Below are 26,567 nucleotides of genomic sequence, written 5' to 3'. Positions count from 1 at the left end.
CATTTATGTTCTGGGCCAGATTGGGCCAAACAACACACAGCAAATATTGGGTGAAAAATCTTTCTACCTGAAGAAAGTCTCAGCCCTTTTCCTAAACACCAAAATTTCACTAAGAACCTGTATAATAATGGGTTTTGCCCCGTAAGTTTAAATTCAGAAAGGTTGTGATTTTCTGTTTGCAAGATCACACAATGCATGAAATCTCACTAATGCGTTCATTTACTTTTTGCTGAGCACCTGCTGAGGAACTCCCAGCCCACTATTTTGCATGTACTGCTAAATAAAACAGATGTGGTCCCTAACCTCATGGAGCTGATAGTCTGCCAAAGTCTATATCATCCCCCAAGTTTACCTAAAATAGCTCATTTTGATTCTTCAGGTTTGAACCCAGAGAAGGATTATTTCTAGGAAAGACCTCTAGAAATGTAATCAGTAACCGTATTCAGCTCTAAGCTCCTTTTCTCAACACTACTGTATGTTTAAAATTTTTCATAAAAACTTATTTCATGGGATCTTTTGTTCTTGGTTTATGGCCAAAGTTCTATAATGACTATTTTAAAAATGACTTAATAAGGCAGCAGTTTTGCCTCTGTTCTAGTATGCCAATAGATCACTTAGGTGTCATTTGTTAAACCACGTAGGTCAATAAAAATCCTTTCCTTGTTTTTCCCAAGTGGCCATCAAGCCACATAACACCAGCCTTGTCCTTTGCTCATGTTGCTGTATCTGCCTTTGGCTGGCATGGATTATTAGTAATTGTTCCTTCACAGACTATTAGCCAAGAGTTATCACTATACGGTAATGGTAAAGGTTCCCAAAGTTCAAATGTTGTAATGAGGGAGCAAAGTTGAGGGGTAAGCAGTTTTTTTAAGTGGAATAATAACTGGCAAGTGAGAACTGGCTCCCCTCATATGCTCACATATGATTTGAAACACTGACTGCTTGCTTAATATACTTTCTCTGTGTATTTTAAGATTTCACATTTATTCACTTAATAGCTCATTGAAATGAACTAGCGACCTAGGAAAATCCACAGGAAATAGAATTAGAAGTCATTCTAACTGAAGCAAACAAGCATTTATGTTGTCCCTCTCTCCTGTAATGCCAAATAGCTCCCTGAGCACAAACAGACAGAGATCTCATTTTGGAGGATTTTTGTCTTCTCTAATGTAAAGATAACACTTGTTCATTGTAGATATTTTGGAAAATATGGAAAAATACAAAGCAGAACACTGACACCATCCATAGTTAAATTGTTTTGGCTTTTTTAAACAACAACAAAATAAGCTTTCATAAAATATGAGGGTTATTATTTGCCACTCATGTTTAAAGGGAAGAAAAAGGACACAAAGATATTCTAAGGTTGTCTTTCCATCCATTTTTCCGACCCTTCTCCTCTGTTGTATTTGAGAAAAGTTAGTTCTCTATCCAGAGAAAACCGTGCCCGCAAAAAGAAATCCTCTGCCATCTCTCTGGTTTTTTCTCTCTCTGATGTTTGTGGAGAGGAACATGTCACTTCGATATAATGATGTCTGGGAAATTGAACACAATTTGTTAAAAATAAAGCCATGTGAAAATTGAGAGAGGGAGAAAGGTGAGGACAAAAGGTGGAGGTTTTGTGTTCCCCGAGACGGAGTCCCTGTGAAGACACCACACTCACTGCAGATGTGCTTCTGGTTGAACAACTTAGCGACCTCACTCTCTTCTGTTTAGCTATAGATGTTTTACACTATAGAAGCTTCTTTATACTGTATTCTGATATTTCAGACCCCCAAAAAGCCCAGCCCTCAGAGACCTTACTATGCCATCGTGAAGTAGTTATTGGGAATGACTCTTGTCTCCCACGGTCATCTGTAAACCCCCTTGTTGATGAAGTAGAAGTTAACCCCAGTATGAAAGAACAGTGTCTTGCTCTATGTAGAACCAAAGCTAAGGCCTTGCTTCTTCTCCTCTCCCAGATGCTGGCAGAGTTTGAGAGTCTAGTTCATTTGTGTGGGAAAGTGGCCATTTCAACCCTCTGCAGCTAAACTGGCCTGGCAAGAAGGCTGTCTACTCTATCCTCAAAGATTTCTGGGGAATCACTGTTCACTTGTCTTCCTATAATAACAGCATCTGCTAGGTTGGGGGCAGAAAGGCCTGACCTGTGAGAAACTTGGCTTTGCCTAAATAGGAGCCACTGGGAGACAGAAAAAGTCACCATTTATCTGTTTTCTCACATTCCCAGATACTTCAGATCCACTCACCTGCCCAGAATCTCCTTAGAGCCTGAGGCTAAAGCCCTGAGGCAAGATGCTCTCCACCTGTGACCCCAAACTGCCCCTCAATGGGGGCGATCTTGACAACACTTAGCACATTTGTTCATATTCATCAACCTGAAATTGTGCATGCTGCCAGCATACATAGGAGAATGTGTTACAAAGCAGCCCCCCCCCCCACCCCCGCCCAAACCACCTGTCCTTTGCTTTTAGGGCTTTGGCCCTGTTCCATCCTGTTCTAGGGCTTCCATGCCTCCCATCCCCCGTCTTGAAGTGTCCATTCTCCTCCAGCTTCCTGAACCCTTTTTCCTGCTGCAGATCTTCACTTACCTCCTCAGGGAAGTCTGCCCTCATCTCACAGGTGTTTGCTCCTTATCTCAGTTTGAAACCCTACTGTGTATGTGTGATTATTTGATTAAAATCTGTCTTCTCCAGTTGCCTGTAGCTCAGGAGAATGGGGCCACATGTATCCCCACTGCCTGGATGAGTGTGTGGCACATAGAATTAGTTTAGGAAACACCTTAGTGAGTGAGAGATGTTGTGATTATAACGTTTATATTAGAGTGGGTTTATTTAGAAAAGGACATGTTCACAGTTCCGCTGTATTTAAATGAAGCAACCACAGATCCTATCAGGGCATTAGGGATAGAATCAAGAATAGGGAGGTGGGAGAGAAATTCATAAAGCTACTTAAATTTTTAATCCTTTTAAAAGGTAAAGTCAGGTATGTTTTCAAGCTGTTTCTGCATTTTTAACAAATGTAACTTTGGAATATTCAGCAGTGCGGGTGACCTGTGGGATCTCTCTGGTTCTGTATGGGAGGCTACCTGTTAATTTCATATTCTCTTTTCCTTTCAGATTTCCAGGAAGAGTCAGAGCCTCACACCTTTTTACTTGAAAAGCTCATACACATTCCCTATAAACCTCCCAAATGTATAAAATAATTACCCAGGAGACAAAAGAGCAGGGCTCCCACAGTCAGATACTTGTTCAGGAATCTATGTGAGGCATTGTTCTGTCCTGGATCAGATTACAACTTGTTCCCTCTTTCAAAATATATTTCAAGCTACATTATTAAAATGCACCATAAGGCGTCTTTGTGTAGAAAATTGAAAAATAGGACTTTAGATGGGGCAGACTTCTCCAGTACCCCAAGTTTTTTATTTGCCTTGAAACATTCCTTCACTTTGAAAAATCTAAGTAGGCCATGGAGAGAAATGCCTGATGTGAATTTCTTCTAATAGCCCCAAACTCTTCTTTCAAATTACTGCAACCGCAATTCAGCATTTTTTAGTGCCAGATTGATGGGGGGAAAAGTGCATATTAAGCTTTCTTTATTAATTAAAGGCAGTGAGGAAAGAGTCATCCTAGCTTAAGTTTATGAAAACAAATAATGCTTGAAAATGAGCTTGCAGTATAAAAGTGGGTGATGTTGTGTGTTAATAGTTTGTGTGTTCGTGTTGGGTATCATTGCCTTGGAAGTGGCAAAACAACTAATTACTGGTGGGCTTCAAGAAAGAGGAAAGTCACAAGATTTTGAATGTGGTTTCAAGTTAGAATTGGGAAACCATTCAAGAAAACTCTCCAGAGAAATGATTCTGTTTTTTTCCCCGTGAGACAAGCAAGATGAACTAATAGATCATCCTTGGCTCTAATTCCTAACCTTGTTCACAACCAAGCTCATTTATACCTGGTGAATGATGATCTGGGTCACCAACAGAAGTAGCTGGTATGATGAAAACTTTTACAGAGTTTACATATATATATATATATATATATATATATATATATATATATATGAATTATATTATACTCTCCTACCCAGGGTCCCTTGGACTCTTGAGAGAGATCCAATCATAGCTATCTGTGTGATATGGCAAAAGGAACGATTCGTTGTATAGTAACCACAGTAGAAGAAAAAATGAGGAGTGTTGAGAAGAAAATGTCTTTGGAATTTTAATCTTTCTCTATATATTTTGTCTTTCTTGACCATCCTTCTAAAGGTAGAGTGCCCTTGAGTTTTATTTGGACAATTTCTTCCCTCTGAGAACTGCTCAGTTGTCTTAAGGCTGTGGTCATTTTTTTGTTCTTCTTTCTTTGTTTCTGGAAAGAATGATTTTGCCTGAGTTTTCTCAGGAAAGTCAGCCTGATACAGTTTCAGGGTAGACAGTTATAAATTGTTGTGTGCAGGGGCAGGGAAGAGAGAATTTTCTCCTACCCTTTTATGTTCTGTGTCTGGTCCTGAGAATTAAACTGACAAAGGCTGATATACAAAAGGAAGATACTCACGTTTTATGTTAATATTTTTACACATACACAGAGACTTTCACATATATTGGAAATGAAAACCCAAAGAATGGTTTTAACGGAATGATAAACTGTGGAAATGCAACAAGACAAAGGAAAATGGGGTTTGTGCTGGGAGTGTAAACTGTGGGAAAGTGGCTAAGAATACATACAGGAAACAAATGGAAGATAAGGCTTATTTCCGTGGGTTTGTGTGTGTATATAAATTCAATTTAGCATCAACTTCTCATCTCTGGGGTAAGACTGTTCTTGTCTTCCTGGTATAGGGAAGGTACCTTTCTCACTGGAAATTTATGTCCTGCTTTTAGGTAAAAGGGAGAAGTGAGAGAGCTCTTCTTACATCTGCTATTTTTTAGTTGCTTTCAGCTCAAAATTATTAATATGCCAGAGTGGCATATTTTCATGTAGCAACTGCTTATCCCTTTCACTTTAAATCCCGAAATAGCAGTGTTTGCAGAGAACGAAGGAGGAGGTACTTATTTTAAAAGTTTATTTTGTTTTCCTTCCTTTCCTTCCCTGTTCCCTCTCTCCTACCTGTCTGTCCCTTCCTTCCTCCCTACTTCCCCCCACCACTCCTTCTCAATAATGGCATGTTAAGAGGCCCAGGCTCTCTGAAGAAACCATGGGTATCAATTAGCTTTCATCTTGAGTACTGTCTCCACAAGATCAGTTGTGACTGTCTGAAGAACTGGACCATGGAAGATTCTGAGGCTCATTCTGGGCACATTGAGAGAGTGAGCTGCAATCAATGAATGGTGTCTGTCAAGGGCATGTGCCACATGTATTGCTCATTCTGCTATATAGTCCACACTAACTCATCCAGACTGCCATTAACACTTAATTTTCTGACTATTTGTTTCAGTAGCCATTAATCAGATAAACTAGAGTCTTCACAGCTAAGCAACCCTTTGAAGTCAGACTCATTTCCCTGAGATGGGAAATGCCAAATGATAGAGATAACCAGAATAAGTAAAATTGCCATTTAGCATATTCTAAGTTATGTACATAGATGTTCAGGGTACAATAGAAATTTGCTTTACTTGTTTATACCTTTTTTCCACCTCAGAATAGGTCTAACTTGTCTTTTACCTATACATACAGTTCACTACTTTCTGTATAAGTGTGACGGGTTTATTTAAGGCAACACTTGAGGATATTCTGAGGCTTTACAAATAACTCCCCATGTCTAGAATTTTGGCAAATATGCTGCTTTACCTGGCCAATGTAGATAAAATGGAATTCTGTATCATTTGGAAGGCAGAATACTTTGTATTTGAAATGGAGATCAGTTAGTTTCTGCAGGACATATTTGAAGTCACCAATGCCAGTTTAATCCCCAGGTGGTCAAATTAACATTAGTCCTCTCCAGTCCAGAAGCTGACACCCTACTCAGCTGTCAGAGTTAGAGCAGGCCACTCTGCAGTGCCTCTGGGCACAGGTTACCACAGGGAAGGAGTCCCAAAAGGGTTTTGAAAACAAAACTTTTATCTCAGTGTCCTTTAATGGAAACGACTTCCTTCCAATACCTATCTGCTTACTCTAGTTCTTGATTCAAATTGATTACTAGCTTAAAGACCTCAGCATACCTTGATTAGTGATGGGGAAGCCCAATGCTAATTATCCTGCTATTTCCCAATTACAAACCACGCTTAAAGCTGATGTTTGGACAGGGTTGTGATATGTAGCCCATGGAATCCACCTCTGCCTAGCCCAGTTTTGCTGAGTATTAAATAAGAAAGTAATCTTTGTTTGGTCCCTCAATGTATTTACAGCTCCTAGAAGAGTACCTGCACATAATAGGAGCTGGGTAAGTAGTTGATGAATAAATAAATCATTTTTTTTTCCATAACTGTTGTTACTGGTGGAAATCAAAGCCATGTGTTTTGGCCATATCCCTTAGGACTAACCCTCCTTGTACATACTGAGGCAGGCCATTCTATTACAAGTAACTGCTCCTAACTACTTCAGGGCTTTTTCCCACCAGTGCAGGGATCAGTCTTCAAGTGCTGGGAAGTTAATGTCACCCTAGAAATAGCCCTCAGCAAATGGCAAGTGGAAGTTGAAGGGTCAGTCTTCTATTGGCCACCAATGGGAAACTCGGGAATGTGTCTGTTGTTGTCTCTAGGAGGCTGCCGGTGGATTGAGCCCCAGTTGTTCAAAGCAGGAACCCACTAATTAATATACCTTGCAGTAGCTTTCTTCTATTTACTGTCTTACCTCCTCCAATTCCATAAGGGTATGTCTCAAGAAATCTACTGGCACTTAAGTTCTCTCAGGATCTGCTCTGGGGAACCTGGTCTGAGGCACTAATAATAAAGCAATAAGAAGCCAGCATGAGAAGTTCAGAGTACCACTGCTGAAAAACCACTGGGTAGAGCATGCACAGCAGTTAGTGACTAAGGAGTGCCATCTGGTATGTCAAGGATAGTATGCCACTTAATAAGAGGCAAAAGTACTATTCGTCTGGAAGTCACGGAATGTTGATCCTATAAGCACCTGATAATTTTGTGTACTTGGTTAATCAGAATTCATAAAGTTGTGTTCTGTGCCTTGTCCTTCCAATCCATAGAGGCTGTTATTTTTGGTCTGCTCAGAATCCCTTCCTCACTCATCACCAGATGAGGTATGGTACTTAACCTCCTTTGGCCACAGGGGTGATAAATGAATGGACACTTGACCCAAGGCAGGCTTCTCCCTGTGCTTATTTTGTGCTTTTCAGGTTCTGTTGGGGAAATTCTCTCTGATTCCCCATTCCTCTCTGATTACTAGGTTGGGGGATTCCTGGGGCCATATTCCCTGGCCAGGCAGTTACCTTCATTCTGAGAGAGTGAAACCAAAAGCCAGAGGGGCAAAGGCCTATGCCAACTCTGCCTGCTGTTCTGGGGTATGTTTATGTGAGTCAACAAAAATGCCCTCTGCTTTTTGTCAGAAAGAATCCTAATACATAATGCATAGGACTTCACCTGCTGTCTTTGCCCTGCTACAATCTCTAATTTACTAATAGGAAACTCAGGATTTGGTGATCATGCAAGTTATGTATAAAAGTCACTGGGATGTTCTAAAGATTCTAAGAGAACAGAGGCTGTGGTTGATGTCATAGCTGTTGAGAACCCATTCTCTTTCTGTGTGTATGGTGGAGCCGAATGGACAAGCTGCTCTCTGAAGCACTGATTACATTGTTTTAGTATATAGATAATCAGCCCTAGGCCGTTACCCTCGCTCAGTTTCCTTCCATTCTGTAAGAAATGGTCCACACTGGAAATTGAGCACAGAATCCTTAAAAACAGATTAAGGAGGACAAAAACTCATTCTGAAATATTCCCAGAGCAAAATAATTTTGATAATATATTTCACTTCAGCTGAATTGGTTTGTGCTAATTCTCTAGCCTACCAAAGTACTACAAGGGCCTTCATCCTATTTTGTTTTTTTTTGAATACTGCTCATAAAACAGTATATTAGGTTTTTTTCTTCTGTGATTCCATTTAACTTCTAAATCTCCCAGGTTTATTGTGGGCCTTTCTTGGAGTCTCAAAAGCTACAATTAAAAGACAAAATGTTCATAATTTTTGTTTCCCTTAATGATCTTCAGGAAAGTTACTTGGTGTTTGTGTGAATATTCTAATAGGATTTATAAACCCTGTCTCCCTTGCTCTCATCTTTACAAGCTAAGGCAGCACTTGAGAGAAGAAACCCATACATCACTATTTATTCAGCTAATGTAATGTGAAGAGCTCTCTCTGAATAGTCTATTTATCTCTTCATGTTGTCACTAGGTAGAGGTAAGATCAGCCAGTGCTCAGCAATCAGGGAGAACCTGTTCAGAAAGAAGTGAAGTCAACTGATTTTTAATAGCAGATCAATAGTGGACTTTTTTTCGCTGACCCTGGCAAGAATGTAAACTAATAGATACCTTGAATCCTGTGGGATTGTACTGCTTTCCATCATAAAGTGAAATTTAAAATTAACTACATCAGGCCTTTCCTTGAGTTCCAGAAAATGATTAATGTCGATTCTGGAGCTGAAGGTCTTTTGAGTTCATTTAAGGTTAATTTGGCACATTTAGGCCATTTCACATTAAAGTTTTTTATGTTTGTTAACTTCTCTGTTTGACCGTTTATCATTCTAGAAACTCCATAAGAATTCTTAATTATCAAGGGCATCACTTAGGCTCGATGTGGGGGCTCTTCAATATTTTCCTTGCCATGAAACTGTAACAATGTGGGTAGAATGTCAGGTGATGGTGTTATCTAAGGTTATCTATGAGGTTAGATAATGCCAGCCAGGCACTGCTACTGTGGGAGTCTTAGCATAGTGAAGGGGTTTTGCAGGTCCCCACTGATGACCTACTTATTCGTAGCAGGAAATCAGAGACCACAGTTCAAGAACAGCAATAGAATTTGGCTATTTGTCACATTAGCAATGGCCCATTTTCTATTTGCCTTATGTTGTCTTAACCAGGTAATCAGCTGGAAACCTAGGAATTATCCTGAAATTTAGAAGAGACCAGGACAGGACAACATTAAGTCCTTTTGAGTATGGAGGCATTCCATGAATGAACATTTTAATCCTTTTAAAAAAAATTAAAAAAAAAAGAAAACATCTATTTGGATTCAAGAATAACATGAAGCATAATGTCCTGCTTCTATGAGAAGCATAAACTCCATTTCTATGAGATGCTGTGAGAATTTTTACTTTCTTATAGCCAAGAAATCTATTTATTTGGCTTAACTAAACATTCACCAATTTTATTTTACCATGGGCATGCCATTTTTTTTTCCAGTGGTGGTGGTGGTTTGGTTTTTTGTTGTCATGTGGAATAACAATTAAAATTCTGTAGCTGTTGTGTCTGTAGATATTTTTTGATAATATAACTACAAAGATTTTCAGGGAAAAATTAGTGTTGTTATCAGAAAGGTGTTGTACATCATAATTTTAGGTTCATAGTTAAGATTATGTTTAACTTTAGCACACATTGGAAATTATGATAAATGGCCATCATTACCTTTTTTGAAACAGAATCAATTTATGTCATTCCTCTGCTTAAAACCCTCTGGTGGCTTCCCATGTTTATAGAATGAAACACACCTCTGGACTGTGACCCCAGCACTGCTTCTCTCTTCTCTCATACCATTATTTTGTTTTTTAAGGCTGTGCCCATGCTGGTGTTTTCTCTCTTCCTTGAACACACAAGTCCACAGTCTTCTCCTTAGCATTTGGGCTTCAGTCTGCCTGGAATTCTCTTGCACCAGATATTTACACGAGGCCACCACTTTCTCATCAGGCTCTTTCTCATTTTTCATTTCTTGACAGCTTTCTCCTGGTCCCTGAGTGGAAGTAGCTTCCTCTACCCTACTGAGTAGCCATCCAGTCTGCTCCCCTATTTTATCATTTTCTTCAGATCACCTCTTGCTATTAGAGCATTTCTTTTTTATTTATTATTTTGCCCATCTCTACCTCTACTCCACATACTCAGACCCTAGAATACGAGCTGTTTGATGAGAGAGAATTTGTTTCTACCCACAGTATAAGAGCATGGGGTAGGTATAAGTATAATAAGTATGAAAGTAAGGAAATGAAGAGAAATTCCAACATTGTGGGCAGAATTGGGCACTGCTCTTTAAACAAGGGGCCTAATTTAGAGGTACCCCTGTAGGATAGAATTCCCCCTGTTTCAGAAAGTCAAAATGAAGAATCTGTCAAGTCTAGACTCTTAGTGTGATCCTGTAATGACTGATGTTCTCATTCCTATGTAGAGCTCTCCTCTAACACCCTCACAATGGCCTTCAGCTGGAATTTAAATATGTCCAGCATTGGCGGAAGAAACCCCTCACCTTCTGTGGCAGCAAGCTATACTTGGCTATGAGTTCTCCACACCGAACTTGAGTGATACTTGATGCTCCTTAGACAGCCTGGTTCTCCAGATAGCCTCACCAGAGCTTGAAGCCCTTCTTTGCCTTTATGTCATCCAAATGACATAGCCAAACCCCATGAAATTCTGCAGTGCAACAGAGGTTGTAGCCTTATGGCTAGTTATAACAACCTCTAACTAAAGCAGAGGCATTGAACCTTCAGGCATCTGATAAAGTGATGGCTCCTTTCTTTTCTTCAAGTGAAGATCACAAATGCATACTTTCGTGTATTGTTTCAACAGGATTTCTTGTTGTGTCGTCAGTTAACTACCTCTGGCCTGAAGTGAAACTTCATCGGAGTCAGAAAACACGGAGGATTAACACTCAGGCCTGTGACGGAATGTGTGCTACTCATCAGTAGCTGGGATGATGAGTCAATTTAGTAAGCTGGTAGTGGTTTCCTTAGACCGTGTCAAACATAATGTGAAAGAGGGAGAGTGGGGGGAAAGAGCAGTGTACGTTTGGGTGGTCTTTTAGGATATCTTTTCGCTGGGAAGAGAAAATTCACAAAATGCAAATTTGTTAAATTAGGAAAAGGAGTCAGTACAGTGTATTACCATCTGTCAGACACATGATGTCTTTGTTGTGGAACAGTCCTGTCAGCCAACCTTCATACATTGGGGAAGAGCTGTTGCTTCATCCCCCAGAGTTACTAGAACCTTTCATTAAGAAAGTTTTCATTCACTTCCATAGTTTTCATTCACTTCCATAGTTCTTCTTTATGTGGCAGGCAATGACAGTCATTTTTTTAGTTTCTTTCCTAATTTTTTAATGTTTATTTATTTCTGAGAGAGAGAGAGAGAGAGAGAGAGAGAGACTCAGACAGAGTATGAGCAGAGAGGGGCAGAGAGAGAGGGAGACACAGAATCTGAAACAGGTTCCAGACTCTGAGCTGTTAGCACAGAGCCTGAAGTGGGGCTCAAACTCACAAACGAGATCATGACCTGAGCCAAAGTTGGACGCTTAACCGACTGAGCCACCCAGGGGGCCCTACTGTTTCTTTCTTGTTGAAAATATGTATCCTTGTCACATGGGCTTACTTACCTGTGAGCAGGTTGAGAATCTAAGTAACCCACTCATTCTTCAGTCACTGAAGAGCAGCCCCAACACCTCTTAGAGTTGCAGAGCGCCTCATTGACCTGGAGTGTTCTGTGAGGGCATGCAAGTCCTAAGTGGGCTTCATCAACACTTTTGTACCCCTGCTTGAGCTATTTCTACTTAGGAAGGTTTTTGTATCAATAGAAAACAAAGTGATCCCAACATAATCTCTAAAATATTTTATTCCCATAGCTGGTATTTGGCAAAATACTTTCCTCTCCCAAGACTATCATGTAATTTATAAGGCCTCCATGGTAAACATTTTCAACTAAACATCTTGTTTTCCCTGAATCTGGGAAATAGAAGCATGTGCAAAATATTCGATAAAAAATGCATTGAGGGAAACAGTAACTTACAAACTGTGTTTCTGGCTTTGATGAGTGAGGTGTTAATGCATTGACTACATAAACAACCTGAAAGTCTAAAATGCCCACTCACTCCTGAAGCTCTTCAGAACCACAAGACCAAGGTCAGGATATTCCTTGGTGCTTTGAGGAGGTGATTTAGAAGAGTCTTGGTGGGTCCTGGCTCTGGAGTATCTCAGCCTCAGTATGACAATTTTAGCTACTTATGTCAAAACAGTTTTCAGATGTTGAGTGGGAAATCAAAACAATGTCAGAAAGAACAGCGTTTTGATAGCTTCACAGAATGGTGTAGTTGTGTTTGTCTGCTGAATTCCTAAGCCCCCAAATGCAGAAGGGACTGTTCAGTTCATTTTCTAAGCTTTAAGTTTTCTTTCCTTTTTTCTTTTTCTTTTCCCCACCTCAGGTCCTGAGCCTTTTTGAGAAGCTTTGGATCTTCTCCTGAGGCAGGGGGTTGGGTGGTGGAGTTAAAAAAAAAAAAAATAAAAAAAAAAATAAAAAAAATATATATATATATATATATATATATACACACACACACACATACATACACACACACACACATACACACATATATAAAGTTTTTTAGTAACTTTAGGGAGTAAAACTCACCACCTTCCCACCCTCTCCATTCTCCATGGTTGATGCAAGGACCCCTTGGTTCTGACCTTCTGCTTCGATAGTGGTTGGGGTTGTTTCAGAGAACTAAGTAGAAATGCCAAGAAGTGATAAGAAGAACAATAGCTAGTTAATTAGCTATTTAACTATTCTAGTCTCTCATATTTATAGTAGGGCTTTTAAGGATATTTTAGATGTTCAGATCATGGATATAGCTAATTATACATGAGTAATCTCAGGTCTCTGACTACAGTATAGTATGTTGTAGGTGTTTCGTGTTCTATTTGCCTTTTCAGGAAGAAATAAAGTAATTTAAATTTTAAACAAAGTGCTAAGGTCCTAACTGGCATGTAAAGTGGCCCTATAAACTCAGCTTTAGGACAAAACCTCCCCAAATTTGCTAGCGAAGACCATAGACCATAGTGAGGAAGAGCACACAGATTTGGGGGTTAAATCTAGGTTGTGATTCATTAGCCATGTGATTGCAGCAAGTTGCTTAACCTGTTTTGGTTTCTCTGTTTCCTCACCTGCGAACTGGACTTCACACTAGTACTCACCCCTAGAGTTATTGTGAGGATTAACTGAGATAGTAGGTGAAAAACTCCTATATAGCACAGTGTCTGGCACAGAGTAAACACTAAATGTATTTCATAATACCGTACACTTGCCTGATGATACTCTTATCTCATAATCTCATGGTTGTTCTCAAACTGCATAACACCTAGAAACAGAATGCTACCAGTTAACCACCAACTTCTAAATATTCCAGTTTTCTCTCTCTTTTGCCATGTGTCTTTATCAATTAATAGGCAGAATAACTAGAGCTAATAGAAATTTGGCCTAAAAATATCAGTGTCCTTATTTGGCTGTGTGTATAAATCTTTTGTCCTCAGGCTACAGATAACTATTTATAAATACATCCATATCTGGCATGAGAGATTCTCTTTGATTTAAATTTGTGAAGGGGGGCTGTGGAAGGGAACATTTCATATTCAACTTTTCATTATTAGATAACACAGTGACTGCATCTTGGTTGCTGTTACCAAGGTGTCATTTTAGATCCAGTGTGTTCAAACTCCACACAAAGAGATCTTGTTATTGTGTGTAATAACCTCTCTGAGGCTTGGAAACTTCAATGTGTTTCTTTTTATGACCTTTTTTCTTGGCTATTGATGTGGTGGATGGTGGATTCTTCTATGAGGGTTGCACATCACTGCTGATCTGGCAGGCTGGCTTTCTTTTAAATAAGTGCTTCAGGGATGCCTACTTTCTCACTAAACATAAATCAAAATGTTTGAAGGGGAGCATAAATTGTAGTCCTCTTAGCAAGGAGAACTCTCCAAGTTACTTGAAAATAGGACTTTACACATGGAAGAAACAAAATGCTTGTCTAGTGGCAAAGGCAAGACCATTGGCAGGTAAATGATCTTGAGAGAAACACTCCTGTTTTATCAGGGACTCAGCCATTCTGTCTACAAAATGAGACAGTTGAAAGTGCATTCTAGGTTTTTAACCTCTTTTGGTTCTTGGACCCCTCTGACTGGCTGATGAAAACTATGTCCCAGCTCCACAGTAAAAAGCCACAATCTCAAACAATTTCACCAGGTTGTCACCTCACCTCCACCCCACCTCACCCTACCCTCAGTGCCCACTCAAAGACACTCCTGGTGGTACACAGAACCTCAATTTAGAGCCCCTTTTAAGATGTGCCTTCAAGCCATGTCTGGCTCCCAAATACTTTTCCCAGTGCTGGCAGAAATATCTTGCATACTTGTTTCCCTGCTTGAATGGTTGACCTCTGTGGGTCAGGATTTCTTTGTTGTGTCTAAGTTTATCAACACAGTGAAGGGCTCAGGGATGTTATTTCACTTGACATTTTGAAATGACTGGCCTTTGAACCAAAACTAAAATTTGTTCTCCTTGTCAGTATTCCTAAGGAAAGCTCAGAAATGAAGACATTTGGAAAGTACCAAGGCAAATGTAGATATGGTAGAGGCAGATTTCAAGCATCTGATTTGTTGGTTGACTGTGGTAGGACTGGTGTGCAGGGGCATGGGGACATGCACATGGGAATATTGAATGCTAAAATTGGACCCTCTATTCCTTTCCTCTTTCTCAACTCTTTCTTGTGACCACCTCCGTGACATAATTGATGCATTTGTCTTGTTCTTTAGACAAAGTTCCTAAAACACTTTCCTACTTGTCTTTGTAGAGTACCTACTTCCTTGAGAGTTTTTAGTATTTCAACACTGAGCGAATTTGCCCAAGACATTAAGAATGATAGTTGTTGATTGTAACATGCTTCTGGGGATGGTTTTAGATTTGCTTACATCATATATTTTCTTTGGGGAAGTCAGGGCATGGAAGAGGAAACACATTAATTTTATGAGAAGCATTTACTCAGCAAAGTAAATACTGCCTGTGCTTATATGATTATTGGAAGTTTCTCTTGCCCACTTACTTCATGGGACACTTTTCAGGGACTATCTCATTTAATTTCTGTGCCAACCCTGTGGAGTAGATCCAGTTAGTATTCCCATTTTAAAAGAAAAAAAAAAAGGCCCAGAGGGATTGACTAACTTACCCATGGCTACCCAGCTTATAAGTGATTGAGCTGTGACTAAACTCAAATCCATCTGACTATAGAGCATACACTCTGATAACCCCTAATTGTCCTGGAACACTCCAATGCTGAAGGAAAAGCTAGAGCTGTTATTCTCTTTGAGAATAAAGGACTCCTCTGCCAAGGAGTCAGAGTTCAAAGTCTCATAGCCTGGATTTCTACCCCACCCTATTAGTTCGCAACTCACACTCTGTCTTACTGCAGTATATTGCCAGTTCTGGAGCTTCTAAGGTATGGGTCAATTTTTAACCCACCTGACTCCCACATGTTCACAGGATCAAACATCACCAAATTCTCTAACATGAAGCCTCTTATTTCTTAGGCTAGTGGCTCTTGATTCCTTCTTGTTGCATTGTTTCTCTTTGTCTTGCTTATCTTCCCTCCTTCTCATCTTTTTCTAACATTTCTCTGCTCTTTACCATTTTCCTACTTTATGCAGTAGCACTCTCTTCTTCAAAGTGCTGACTATAAAAATAAAAACTAGTAGTCCCTACCTTTTGCTGTTGTTTTGAAAATTATGTGATTAATAATTACAAAAAGTACAGTAAGAATATAAGAATACTTGCTGACATTTACTGTATGCCTAGGATATGTGCAGAGCCCCTTATACTTACTATCTCATTATATCTTATATCTACCTTTTGAGGTAGTGTCCTTATTATCATCTCCATTTTAGGGATAACCATTTGTGGGGACAAAGAGCTTAAGTGACTTGCCCAAGATCAAAATTTAATAAGTTTTGGAACCCAGGTTATGTGACTCTGGAGCCCAAGCTCTCGGCTCTTTGTTTATGCTATCTTCACTTAATTCATGAGAAGCAATAGGGACATAACATGGAAAATGGTAAGAACTCATTCATTCTTTCAACAAATAATCATAGTTTTGTTTGTCCCAGCTGCTGGGGATATGGCAGTGAATAAAAATGATAAAAAAAATCCCTTCTGTTATAGAGTTTCCGCCTAAGGGGTGGGACACACAAAAAATAGTTGCAATATGTGTGTCTTGGATGATGAGTGCCATGGACTAGTGAATGTCAGGAGTTGCCATTAGAATCATTATTTATGAGTAGTCATAATAAAGGTGGAAATTGTTCATTACATTAGTATACTTGACTGCTAGTAATATCAGAAGTTGGTGTAGTACTTTTCTTTCAACTTTGGCCTCCGTTGTCAACTCCACCTTTGAATATCAGGCAGCTTCAGAACCTGAAACTGGAATTCAGCCCCCCTCAAATCACATACAGCTTTTAGCATAAGTTTTATAATTTAGTATTTATTGTGCTTGCCTGCTGTGCACAGTGCAGTCTTTGAGATAGGTGTGAAGTTGATACTCTCTGCATGCAAACACAGTTGGTTTTACAAAGACCCATCCTTCACTAGATTTGCTTATTGTGTTAGTGACACTTAATATGTGGCAGTATTGAGCATGAGGAGATGCAAGGTAGATGAGGTAGAAGATAATCTGCCTTTGTGTCTCATGCTGGGTGAAGGTGTTTCATATGCAGTAGAATAGTTGGAAGAACTAGGCCAGAATGGCCTAAATGCCTGGCACTAAAGCCATTAGGTAGGTGTTTAATTGCAGAAGCTAAGCATCTACTCATCACATTTGGAAGCAAGATTTAGAAGACCAAGTTCACTGTTTTTCTCTTTGCTGAATAGGGCTTTAGACTTCCTAAGCAAATGGAGGCCAAACCATGTGCAGAAATCAAACACAGCTTTATTATTTTTTTTTCTTTTTTGGGCATTTTGTAAAAACCCATCTATCATTTTGGAGTTGGGGTAAACTTGGCCAAACAGTCAATAGTAACATTCAGAGGTCATAATAGTTCCCTTTGGCCTTCCTTTATGGCCCGTATAGATTGCTGTGGCTGTAGCAATTATGAGACAATCCATATCAGTTGTTGAGAAATGCCATTGTGGCCCAAGAGGACCATATTCTTCCTTATATATGGCACAGACAATTTTTGTCTTCAAAATTTTGTGCTTGAAGACTTTATAGAGCCTTGTGAAGTATTGCTGCTATGGTCCTGCTTAAAAGTACTATTAGGAGAAACAGGAAGCTTTGAGACATTATATCAATATTTTTTGGTGGTGGAATGTAGATAGAGAGCCTCTCCTATGTGCCAGAAATTTGTGTAATAAGAAAAATTAAACCTAATCCTTGGCCCAAATAATTTCAACCAGCAAATATTAATGGAGCAGTTCTTACATGTCTTATGCAAACCCCCATGGATAAAATGTTGAACAAAACTAACATGGTCCCTTTACTCAGGAAATGTATACTATTGTAGGGTATCCAGGAATTAATAAACATACAAAACCAAAATCACATCTCTGATGTCTGCTATGAAGAAGACATATTAGTGCTGTAAGATCTAAAGTCAAAGAGAATTGCTCTAGTTGGGAGTCTATAAGAAATCTTGGTTAGAAATTGATGATTAAATTAAGATATAGATGTGGATAGGTGTTAACTAAGTAAAGGGAGAGATGGGGGAAGAAATTCTGGGAGCATGTACAAAGGCTCTGTGGCAAGGGAGACAGTGATGTGGTGAGAGCCTAAGAATTAGAGAAGACTGAAGATGTCAGATAGACTTTAAATATAAACAGGGCCAACTGAGGTCTTTTGGGTTATGTTTAGGATCTTGGTCTTTAGGGTACATATAGTAGGAAACCACTGAGAGGCCAGAAGTGGAGAGAATCAGGTTTGTGTTTCAATGAGATCAATAGAGTGCTTGAATGGAAAATAGAGTAGAGGGGATATGAGTGGACAAGACAAGAGACATTTGGAAGACAGACAAGAATTTAGGTAGCAAGATAACACATATCATTAATTACCATTATAGGAAGTAGTAAGAAGCACCAGAAGTGAGGAATCAAGTACTGAAGAGTTGAAGAGGAGAGATACACCCTATGTAGCTGGGCTTTAGGAGACTGTTAACATTCACTGTCAACCCCACTGATGGGTGAGGTTTCATAGGAGTTGGAGATTGGTATGGAGTTGAGGGAAAGAAGCCAGGAGCAAAACTATGGAAGTAAGAAAGCCCAGGTAGTGACCAAAGAGCAACAATCAAGTGCCAGTGTGATGAAAGTGCCAGGTAAGGTCAGTAAATATTTTCCTTCTGTTCCCTAGAGAGCCTCAGAACAAGGCAGAACCTTAATCCCAAAAGACCTAGACTGAGTAAAGACACAGGAACTTAGTTATCCAAACTGTGGTACAAAACTGCATGAGAAAGGTGGGCTGACCCCAGGGCTTACTTACTGCTGAGACCTATGGATCCTGGCTGGAAATTTTAATTGTTCAAAATCTGGAGCAAGATGGAACCTGCAGGGAAGAGCTAACTGGCCAACTGTGGGAGTCATGACTCCAGAGGAATGAAGGACAGGTGCCCTGCAGGGTTTAGATTGGAGGCTTTTATGAGTTCCCTGCACCATAAAACTTAGTGAAGTTTATAGTTTACTGCCGTGGATACCAAGAGTACATTCCCAGCCAAATATGGCAAGAAATGAGACATAGTCATCGGTAAACAAGCTTCTCAAGTCTCCTCAGTTCTTCATGGGAAACACACTTGAATTGGTGAAATTAATATTCTTATTGTCCAGGGTTAAGTGGTCCTTTGTCTCACAAGGCCCCACTTGGGTCTTATCAAGCCTCTTAAATATGCTACCAAGTCAGTCTGAAACACTTGAGTGTTTTCCTTACATGTGTGTCACAGCTAAATTTAGCAAATCACACACCTGATTCTAACATCTTTGTTTTGAGTACCCATCCTCACTAGGACACTAGTGACATCTTGCTACACTGTTCACAGGTTAGATAATAATGATAGGCCACCTCACGTATGCAGCTCTTTATCTTTGACCAAGTGGTAGACATTACCATCCATTCAAGATTGTTGAGTGACAGAGTTTGCCATGTCTTTCTGGGGCCTACCACAACAAGGTTGAAATCTTAAGGACTTAGTGACTAAATGAATGGGAGAAATGAGACAGAATAAGGAATTGACATCGATGATATTTATGATTATATTTTGTTGTCATTTAATGTACCCTTAATGTATAGGCCCTATGGTAGCTCATTTCATCTGCATAGAAACACTTGAAATGGACATAGTCATGCCCACATTATAGGTGAGGAGACTCAACTTTAGCAGATTTACAGAGCTTATCCAGCATAACACAACTAGTGAAAAGAGAAGCCTGGAGAGGAGAGGTTTGCCAGAGCCCAGAACTGACCCAAAACCCTACATAGGCTTTCAAGGTCCTTTGCTCTCCAAATTGGTTGATGCACATGTTATGGACACATGTTGGGTATTCTCTTTTTCTGTTGGCAAACTCTTCTTCAGCTTACTTCCCAAAAGGAAACCTAGAAAAGAGTGAATCCCTCCAGGTTCTCAACAGATCACAGAAGGTTAGCCCCCAAACAGAGCTTACTCACCCTTGCATCGATGGTGCTACACTGAAATCACCCCTTGAACCAGACCTTTCAGACACAGCTGTTGATTGCTTTTGTCTCCAAACACAAGGTCATTCTCATCAGGAGGGCTTCTAAGCAAAGATAATAGTGGGGCCCCTCTCCCAAGTATGTTCACATTTTTAAAAATATATATATGTATTCTTGAATCTATCAAAGTACCTGCTATCCAAAGATTTTCCTATTCTCTATATTCCTTTAATCTTGTCAGCTGACAGCTTTCAAATAGGACTCAGATTGCTGAAGACTGAAATTCATTTCCTTGAACTTTATATTTAACTGGGCCACAGAATCATTCTCAGAGAATCATTGAAATTAATATGAGGCATTATGTATTAAAGGGAAATTTTTTTGTCATAATTTCCAATTTCAGAGTTTCTCGAGACCTCTGCTCTGGACTGTGACCCCCAGGTGGTGTGCAGCTCAGGTGGCTGAGGAGCCCACACATATTCTGAAGTTACATCTTGGGCTCTAGGGGTTTGAGAACTAACATAAAGGGAGAATTTATTTTTCTTCTCTGGTCATTCAGTCAACTGGCTTACCAGTGAACCCTGATTAAATGTGGAAAATATGGGAATTAAAAAAAAAAGCTGGAGTAGGAGGTGGAGGTTTTTGCATCCCAAGTGATAATTCACCCCAAGCTGTGTTAGTGTCGGACGAGACAGCTTGTGTGAAAATTTAGGAGTCCCGGAGAACAACAATAACAAAAATTAACAAATGGCAGGATGAGGAGCAGAAGGGAAAACTCAGCATATGCTGCTCGTTTAAAATGTAGTTTCATTAAAAATCTTTTTCATGGCACCCTAAAACAATCTGTCCTTGCCAGATAACACATTGGACACCAAAAGGCTGTTCCCTCTGCTTGCTTTCTTAGTTGTAAGCCAACCCTTTAAAAATAAGAACACAGCTGTTCAAGACAAAATAGATTTGTCAACTTGTCTTTGAAGGTAAAATAACAAGGGGGAGCCAGTGCCACTTCCCACCACTTACTGACGATAGCAGGCAACACTCAGTTGTGTTTGTGTTCAGTCAACACTAATCAATAAACATCTGTTGGAATGAGCATTGGTGCCTCTTTACGATTCATTATGCTTCATTAGGAATTGGTATTGTCTTCAAGGGAAGGGAAAAAAATCTCATGTAATTAAAGAATAGTATCTTGTGCTCTCATATTTTTCCCCCTAAAGACCTACATTCTTTTCAGGCCATTATTTACAGTACATTTATTGGTATTGAAATGTAACTGCTTTTCCTTGAAAAGACCATCTGTTTGTGAAGACCATGCTATTTGTCCTCCCAGAGGTAAACTTTGGAGCATGATGGTATTAGCTGAGGACTGGGGATCAATGAAAATGTCTGAGACACAAGGTAGGTGAAGAAGGGAGCTGGGTGCCCAGCAAAACGATATTCAGGCATGTTCTGGGTGGGGATGAAATGGAAAGGTGAAGTTTGTTGGAGGGAGATGTGCCTTTGAAATAACAACCTTTAGAAATCGTTTTACCAAAGGGAGGTGGTATAGCTGAAATTCTCAAGGCTGGTTAATTTCACCGATCCTTTTCTGGGCTTATTATTATATATAATCTCAGTGGCCTCTGTAGTATCTGGCCTGCAGTATATTCTGTTATTTTACTGTCAAGAAAATATCTTGATTTTGAAGGGTCTGCTGGAAATATTAGTGTGAATCATGCAGCTATACTAATGTAAGTCACCTTAAAGACACTGTGGATTTAACCCTGCTGAGGAAATCTCCTCGGATGAACTTAAGGCATCTCATACACACAAGTATACAAATAAAGCATAAAGTGGCTGGTAATGGACTCAAATTATACAAAACACAGTTACTATTCCCATTAGTTTAACATTTGTTTAACCAGAGCTTTTGGTGAACTGAAAAGCAAATATCGCACTTCAGAGAAAGTAGAGCACAGCAGAGGTCAGGGTGAAATGCAAGCATTGGGATTAATGAAACATTAGCGTTTACTTTTCCACTTACCTCTTATTAGAGTCCCCAAATATAGAGGTTTGGGGGCTGTTTTGTGTGAATAAAAGCTTTATTTGAGGAACACTCTTAAGGAATTTCACTTGAAGACTGCTACCATCTACAAATGAAGGACACTGAAGAATCCCATGGAATGTGATTAAGTTTTATTTTGAATAATGGTGTGAAGATTGGAGTAGAAAAAACATCATTAAATATTCTCAAGCAAGACAATGAACATGCATACAACAGGTCACATCCATGTGGGTTTAGATGCAGAGGACTTTTTATTGTTGTTTATACAAGTGAGAGACATGGTCCTATGTGAGGTATCATGCAGTTGTGCAAGTTGCAATACATGAAACATGGATTTCTCACACCATCTCGCTGACCTATTCTTTGTCTACATATTTCCCAAACTGTGTTTGACATAACGTTTGTCTGTCAGGATGGTTATAGCAAAATTAAAAAGTTAAGATACCCTGATGAAATACGATCGGGAAATGTTGCATTATTGATTTCTTTCTTAGACATTTGTAGGCAACATTGGCATCTTAAAGGCTCTGAGAAGTCTAACAATAAGCAAACAACTGTAACTTTAACTTCAGCCTTATTGGACAGCAGTCTTTTTTGTTCCCAGAACGTGTTTTAGTATCTAGCAGCATGTTTGTAGAAACACACTTTGGCAAATGGTGACCAGCAATGGCGTCTTCCAGGTTTGAGCAGCTAATACACTTCATGGGGAATGATGAATGGAAAGAGCTGAGACACCATTTCTGTCTGTCTCTTGGAGGATAGAGAACTTTGAAATAAAATCGCAGAACTATTGTTGCAAGCATTGTGAAGGTGCTGGTGTCTGATCTTTGGAATCAGGAGTCGAGGGGTTACTTCTTAGTGGAATAGTCTTCCTCTAGGAGATACCTCAAGGGTACAACTCTGGTTTTTTGTTGTTTTGCTTTGTTGTTTATTTCCAATAAACAACTAGTCCAATACCCTTAGCCTAAAATACATCTTAAATAGGTTTGGGTTTCCTGAACTGCTTGAGGTTCACATAGGTCCCTGCTCTCTCTCTGAGCAGGTCTTTGCTTCATCAAAAAAAAAAAAAAAACAAAACTCAGTTTATATTGTGAAATCAAATTGAAACTGTATGATCTCATCACCTGTAGTGGAGGGTCCTGGACACCTGATCTTTGTACAGTCAGGTTATCAGTGGGTGCAGCTAAAACAAGTTTGCCTTCTACAGCCCTTCATGTGCATTAAAAATGCCTCCCGAGGGGGAGAGATGGTATTTTTCCTTACTTTCTTGTCCGTCCAAAATTGTAAAGGGAAAAACTGCCCACGTACCCCCAATCCTTTGAAATAGTATTTTGTTGGCATTCTGTTCCTTTGGGTGGAAGTGACATTCTTCACAAGGTTATTGTGAGAGACTGTGTAATATATCTCACAGATATTCTGCTAATGTTTGTTCTTTATTTCTCCTTCCTTTTTTGGTAAAGTATCTCATTTTTTTCATTTATTTTTCTTTATTAGCCTCTCTCCCATCTTTATTCTCCTTTTCCTCTTTTCTCCTCTCTTTTCCTTATTTTTTGTTTAGCCTTTTCCTCCTTGATCTTCCCTAAAAGAGAATTATGGTAAGTCTAAGTACCTTTCATTGTATTTTGTTGCATTCCTTGGATCTATGAAACTTATCCTGCAAACTTAGAAACTGAGATGCATCTGGGAGCCATGCTGATTCTTTTTTTTAAATTTTTTAACGTTTATTCATTTTTGAGAGACAGAGAGAGACAAAGCACAAACAGGGGTAGGTCAGAGAGAGGGAGACAAAGAATCCAAGGGAGACATGCTGATTCTTAGTGAAGATCTTCCCCAAGTTTTTGCCAACAATTTAAAAATAATGGGTGTTAGAATTTTACCCAGATTTTGTCAAGCTTGTAAAGCTACAGGTAGTTCTTTTGATAAAGGGACATTTATTTCTGCACAATATTTAGATCAAGGCATCCTAGAATGGATTGCACAGGTTATGTCCTTCATGAATGTTCCTGCCAGAGTGGAAGTGAAGATAAGATCCAGTCCAGGCTTCCACTGCAAGCCTTGGGGATGCTTTCTCCCTTGAAAACCATCTTTGTATTTTCCCAACAGAAAGTTGAGTCCCTATTTGGATACCTTGGCTTCTGATGGTGATTCTTTCAGGCTTCTAAAAGCAGTTCAGTATTTTTATCTGCAAGTTTCTAGTGTTATCTTTTTTTGGACACCTTTGAATTTAGTGATATTTCCTCAGAAAACCTCACATCAGTTCATCAGTTGTATCTGCAAGTTCTTTCCATGTATCCAGTCTGCAATAGCTTTCAAAATGATGACATGTTCCATTGAAGTCTTATTTCCCAGGTTGTGTTGGCCATCAGTTCTCTCAACTACGAGTTTGTTTTGCTTTTTCCAGCTTTTTCATCCCCCTTGACAGAGCAGAAGGGAGGAAATTCTAAACTAATTTAATGTCTTCTCTGATGGGCTAGTTGTATTTGGAGATAAAAATGATTTTTAATATTTAAATATAGTTTTGAATATAATTTCAATATAAACTTGTTATAGTCATGGGTATTGTGTGGATTGGAAGCTGGATCTAATTTTCTTTGAAAGTCTCTTTTAAGAATCACTTAGGGGAACTGGTTTTGTCTAATAAACCAAACCCCAAGGCTAGGTTAGAATTGCAAGGTCTACCCTTTTCTCTTGTTGAGGGTGAGAGAAAGCTGGTCCCTCATGGATGTGTTAATGCAAAATTTCCAAACATGCTATGCTACCAAGAGATTTTACTCTCTGGCTACAAGAGGACATAATTCTGCAAGAGACAAAATAATTTAAGTTAAAAAAATAAAAAAAATATTGTCATCTCCTAAATAATACTCTCACAGTAATGTATAAAGCAAGCAGGGTGATATTTCTGTAGCTCTGTGAGATTTAGTATATAATTATATATATTCTCACGTATATATATGTATGTGTATATGTCAGATATATCTCCTTAATGGAATCTCTATTTCCTATATACAAAGATATCCACATCCAAAAATTGTATTTCATGCTATGTTCTGCTAGACAATTTAAAACCTTACAAATTTAGGAAGTATTGCTTTAGTAAAAATACATGTTATTGAGTTTTGTCATAATATAAGCATTGTTTTGCCAACTGTGATCTACTAGACTCAAAACTCTCCTATCATTATATATTTCTTAAGATTTGGAGTTAATAGAGCAGAGTATCACGAATCTACTTTCTTTCCTCCCTGAAAATACCACTTTACCCTGAATAAGACTTTTGGCTCTAATAGATTTTATCCTGATGTTAATTTGATTTATGGAACTGATGTTGAATTTCTTCCTTTCAAATTTATGGTCTGGTAGATTTCATGCTGAGTTTAAGATGCTGAGCCTAATGATATTCACATTGGTGGCATTATATTGATTTGTTGTGGTATGATCTATAGGGTTTTTAAAAATAATAACACTGAATAATTATACATACACAATGTACTTTTTTCTGCTTATGCACACTGGAATTAAGATTTATGTTCAGCAACATGTGATTAATTTTCTAAATAACCTAAATTCAGAACCCTAGACTGATGACACCTTTAACTGGGAATAGGTAAAAATGTGTGTCCTCCCTTGTTATTTACAATATTTGAGTGCTGCTATTTATCTATTGTAATTTATTTTGTGGACTCTATTGGGGCACTTTATAAATAATTTGCACAAAAAATCATGAAAGAGACTTATTTTCTTCTAGTTGGTCAAACTCTAGAAAAAATCCTAAGAAACTAGTTTTGTATGTGAAATAAGAACCCTTTTATTTAGTTTAATGCTGCACGCTGGAAGTCAGTTAAATATCCCATCAATGGTGTAATGGGTGAGAACATACTTTGTCAGCTGACCTGTGTTATACAAAAGGAATGGGTTAATGGCTGGTGATAATTGGCCCACACAGTGTTCATGGAGAGTAGAAAAACTTGTGAAAGTGAATGGCATGTCATATCTGAAATATACACAAATTTCCAGCTAATTTCAAATGTTCTTTTGCATACTCCTAGGTAAAGTGTCTAAAATAAAATTTAGTATAATGTATTTTAGCTTTTGCAATGATTAATATGCCAGGTATTAAAAACAGGTTGACTGAAAAGTTAAAGTTATTAAATACAAAAAAAAAAAAATAATATGGGTCAGCTTATTTATGGGTTACTTTATGTTTTTTAAAAAAAAATCCATACAGATAATTGGCATTAAATGAATTGAAAGTCTTAGTTGGTTGACCAGATTTATTCCCATGTTAACCAGCTGTGCTTCTGTTGTATAAAAACAGCTTTGCTGGGGTCTTTGCCAACCCACAGCCAACTATTATGATGAAAAATGTGACTATTTAGTGACATGCATCTGTTTACCAATTTACATCCAACATTTTAAATCATGTTCTCTTAATTTGCTTGCCTGTGTTCCTGTGAAAACTTCATCTATTTCTTCATCTATTTCTTAAAGATGAACCATTTTCACCAGTTTGTAATACAGCTTTATAGAAAGAGAATTCGTCTTGGAGTCCAACAGATTGCTCTTTGAAAGTGGGATTCTGTCACTTATTCACTGAATAATCTTTGGAGAATCACTTTAATTTTCTGCACCTCAGCTTCTTAATTTTTAGGAATGGATAAGAATATAGTTATGAAAATCCCAAACATAGTCCTTAGACACTTGAGACAATGGTAGGTAATCAATAGAAGTTTTTCCTTTCTTTCTCTCAATCACATTCTCTCTTTCTCTCTCTCAAAAAAGAAAAAAAATGTGGTGAACAATTTAAAGAACTAACTGTAGTAGTAATTAACCCATAGACTTCACACTTATACTTCTGATGGACTTGCATGAGCTTTGAGTATTTTTGACCAACCTAAAACCAGAAAACCTTT

General features: G+C 38.7%; 1 protein-coding gene across 10 annotated transcripts in view; it reads left to right on the top strand.

Moving 5' to 3' along the window:
* The window catches only part of FHIT (fragile histidine triad diadenosine triphosphatase), a 1,408,202-nt gene that overhangs the window by 1,167,467 nt on the left and 214,168 nt on the right, over positions 1-26,567 (top strand). The window contains exon 5 of one of the 10 annotated variants that reach the window (XM_042929868.1): positions 3,114-3,348. The exons of the other annotated variants lie outside the window; for them this stretch is intronic. Within the exon in view, the coding sequence (XP_042785802.1) occupies positions 3,114-3,194 (81 nt within the window). The 3' untranslated portion in view covers positions 3,195-3,348. Of the gene's footprint in view, positions 1-3,113; positions 3,349-26,567 lie in introns of those variants that run through there. 10 annotated transcript variants of the gene reach the window in all.

This window comes from Panthera leo, chromosome A2 (assembly GCF_018350215.1).
Source record: "Panthera leo isolate Ple1 chromosome A2, P.leo_Ple1_pat1.1, whole genome shotgun sequence".
Classification (NCBI taxonomy): domain Eukaryota; kingdom Metazoa; phylum Chordata; class Mammalia; order Carnivora; family Felidae; genus Panthera; species Panthera leo.
Note: the sequence above shows the minus strand (reverse complement) of the source record. Positions and strands in the feature narration are given on the sequence as shown.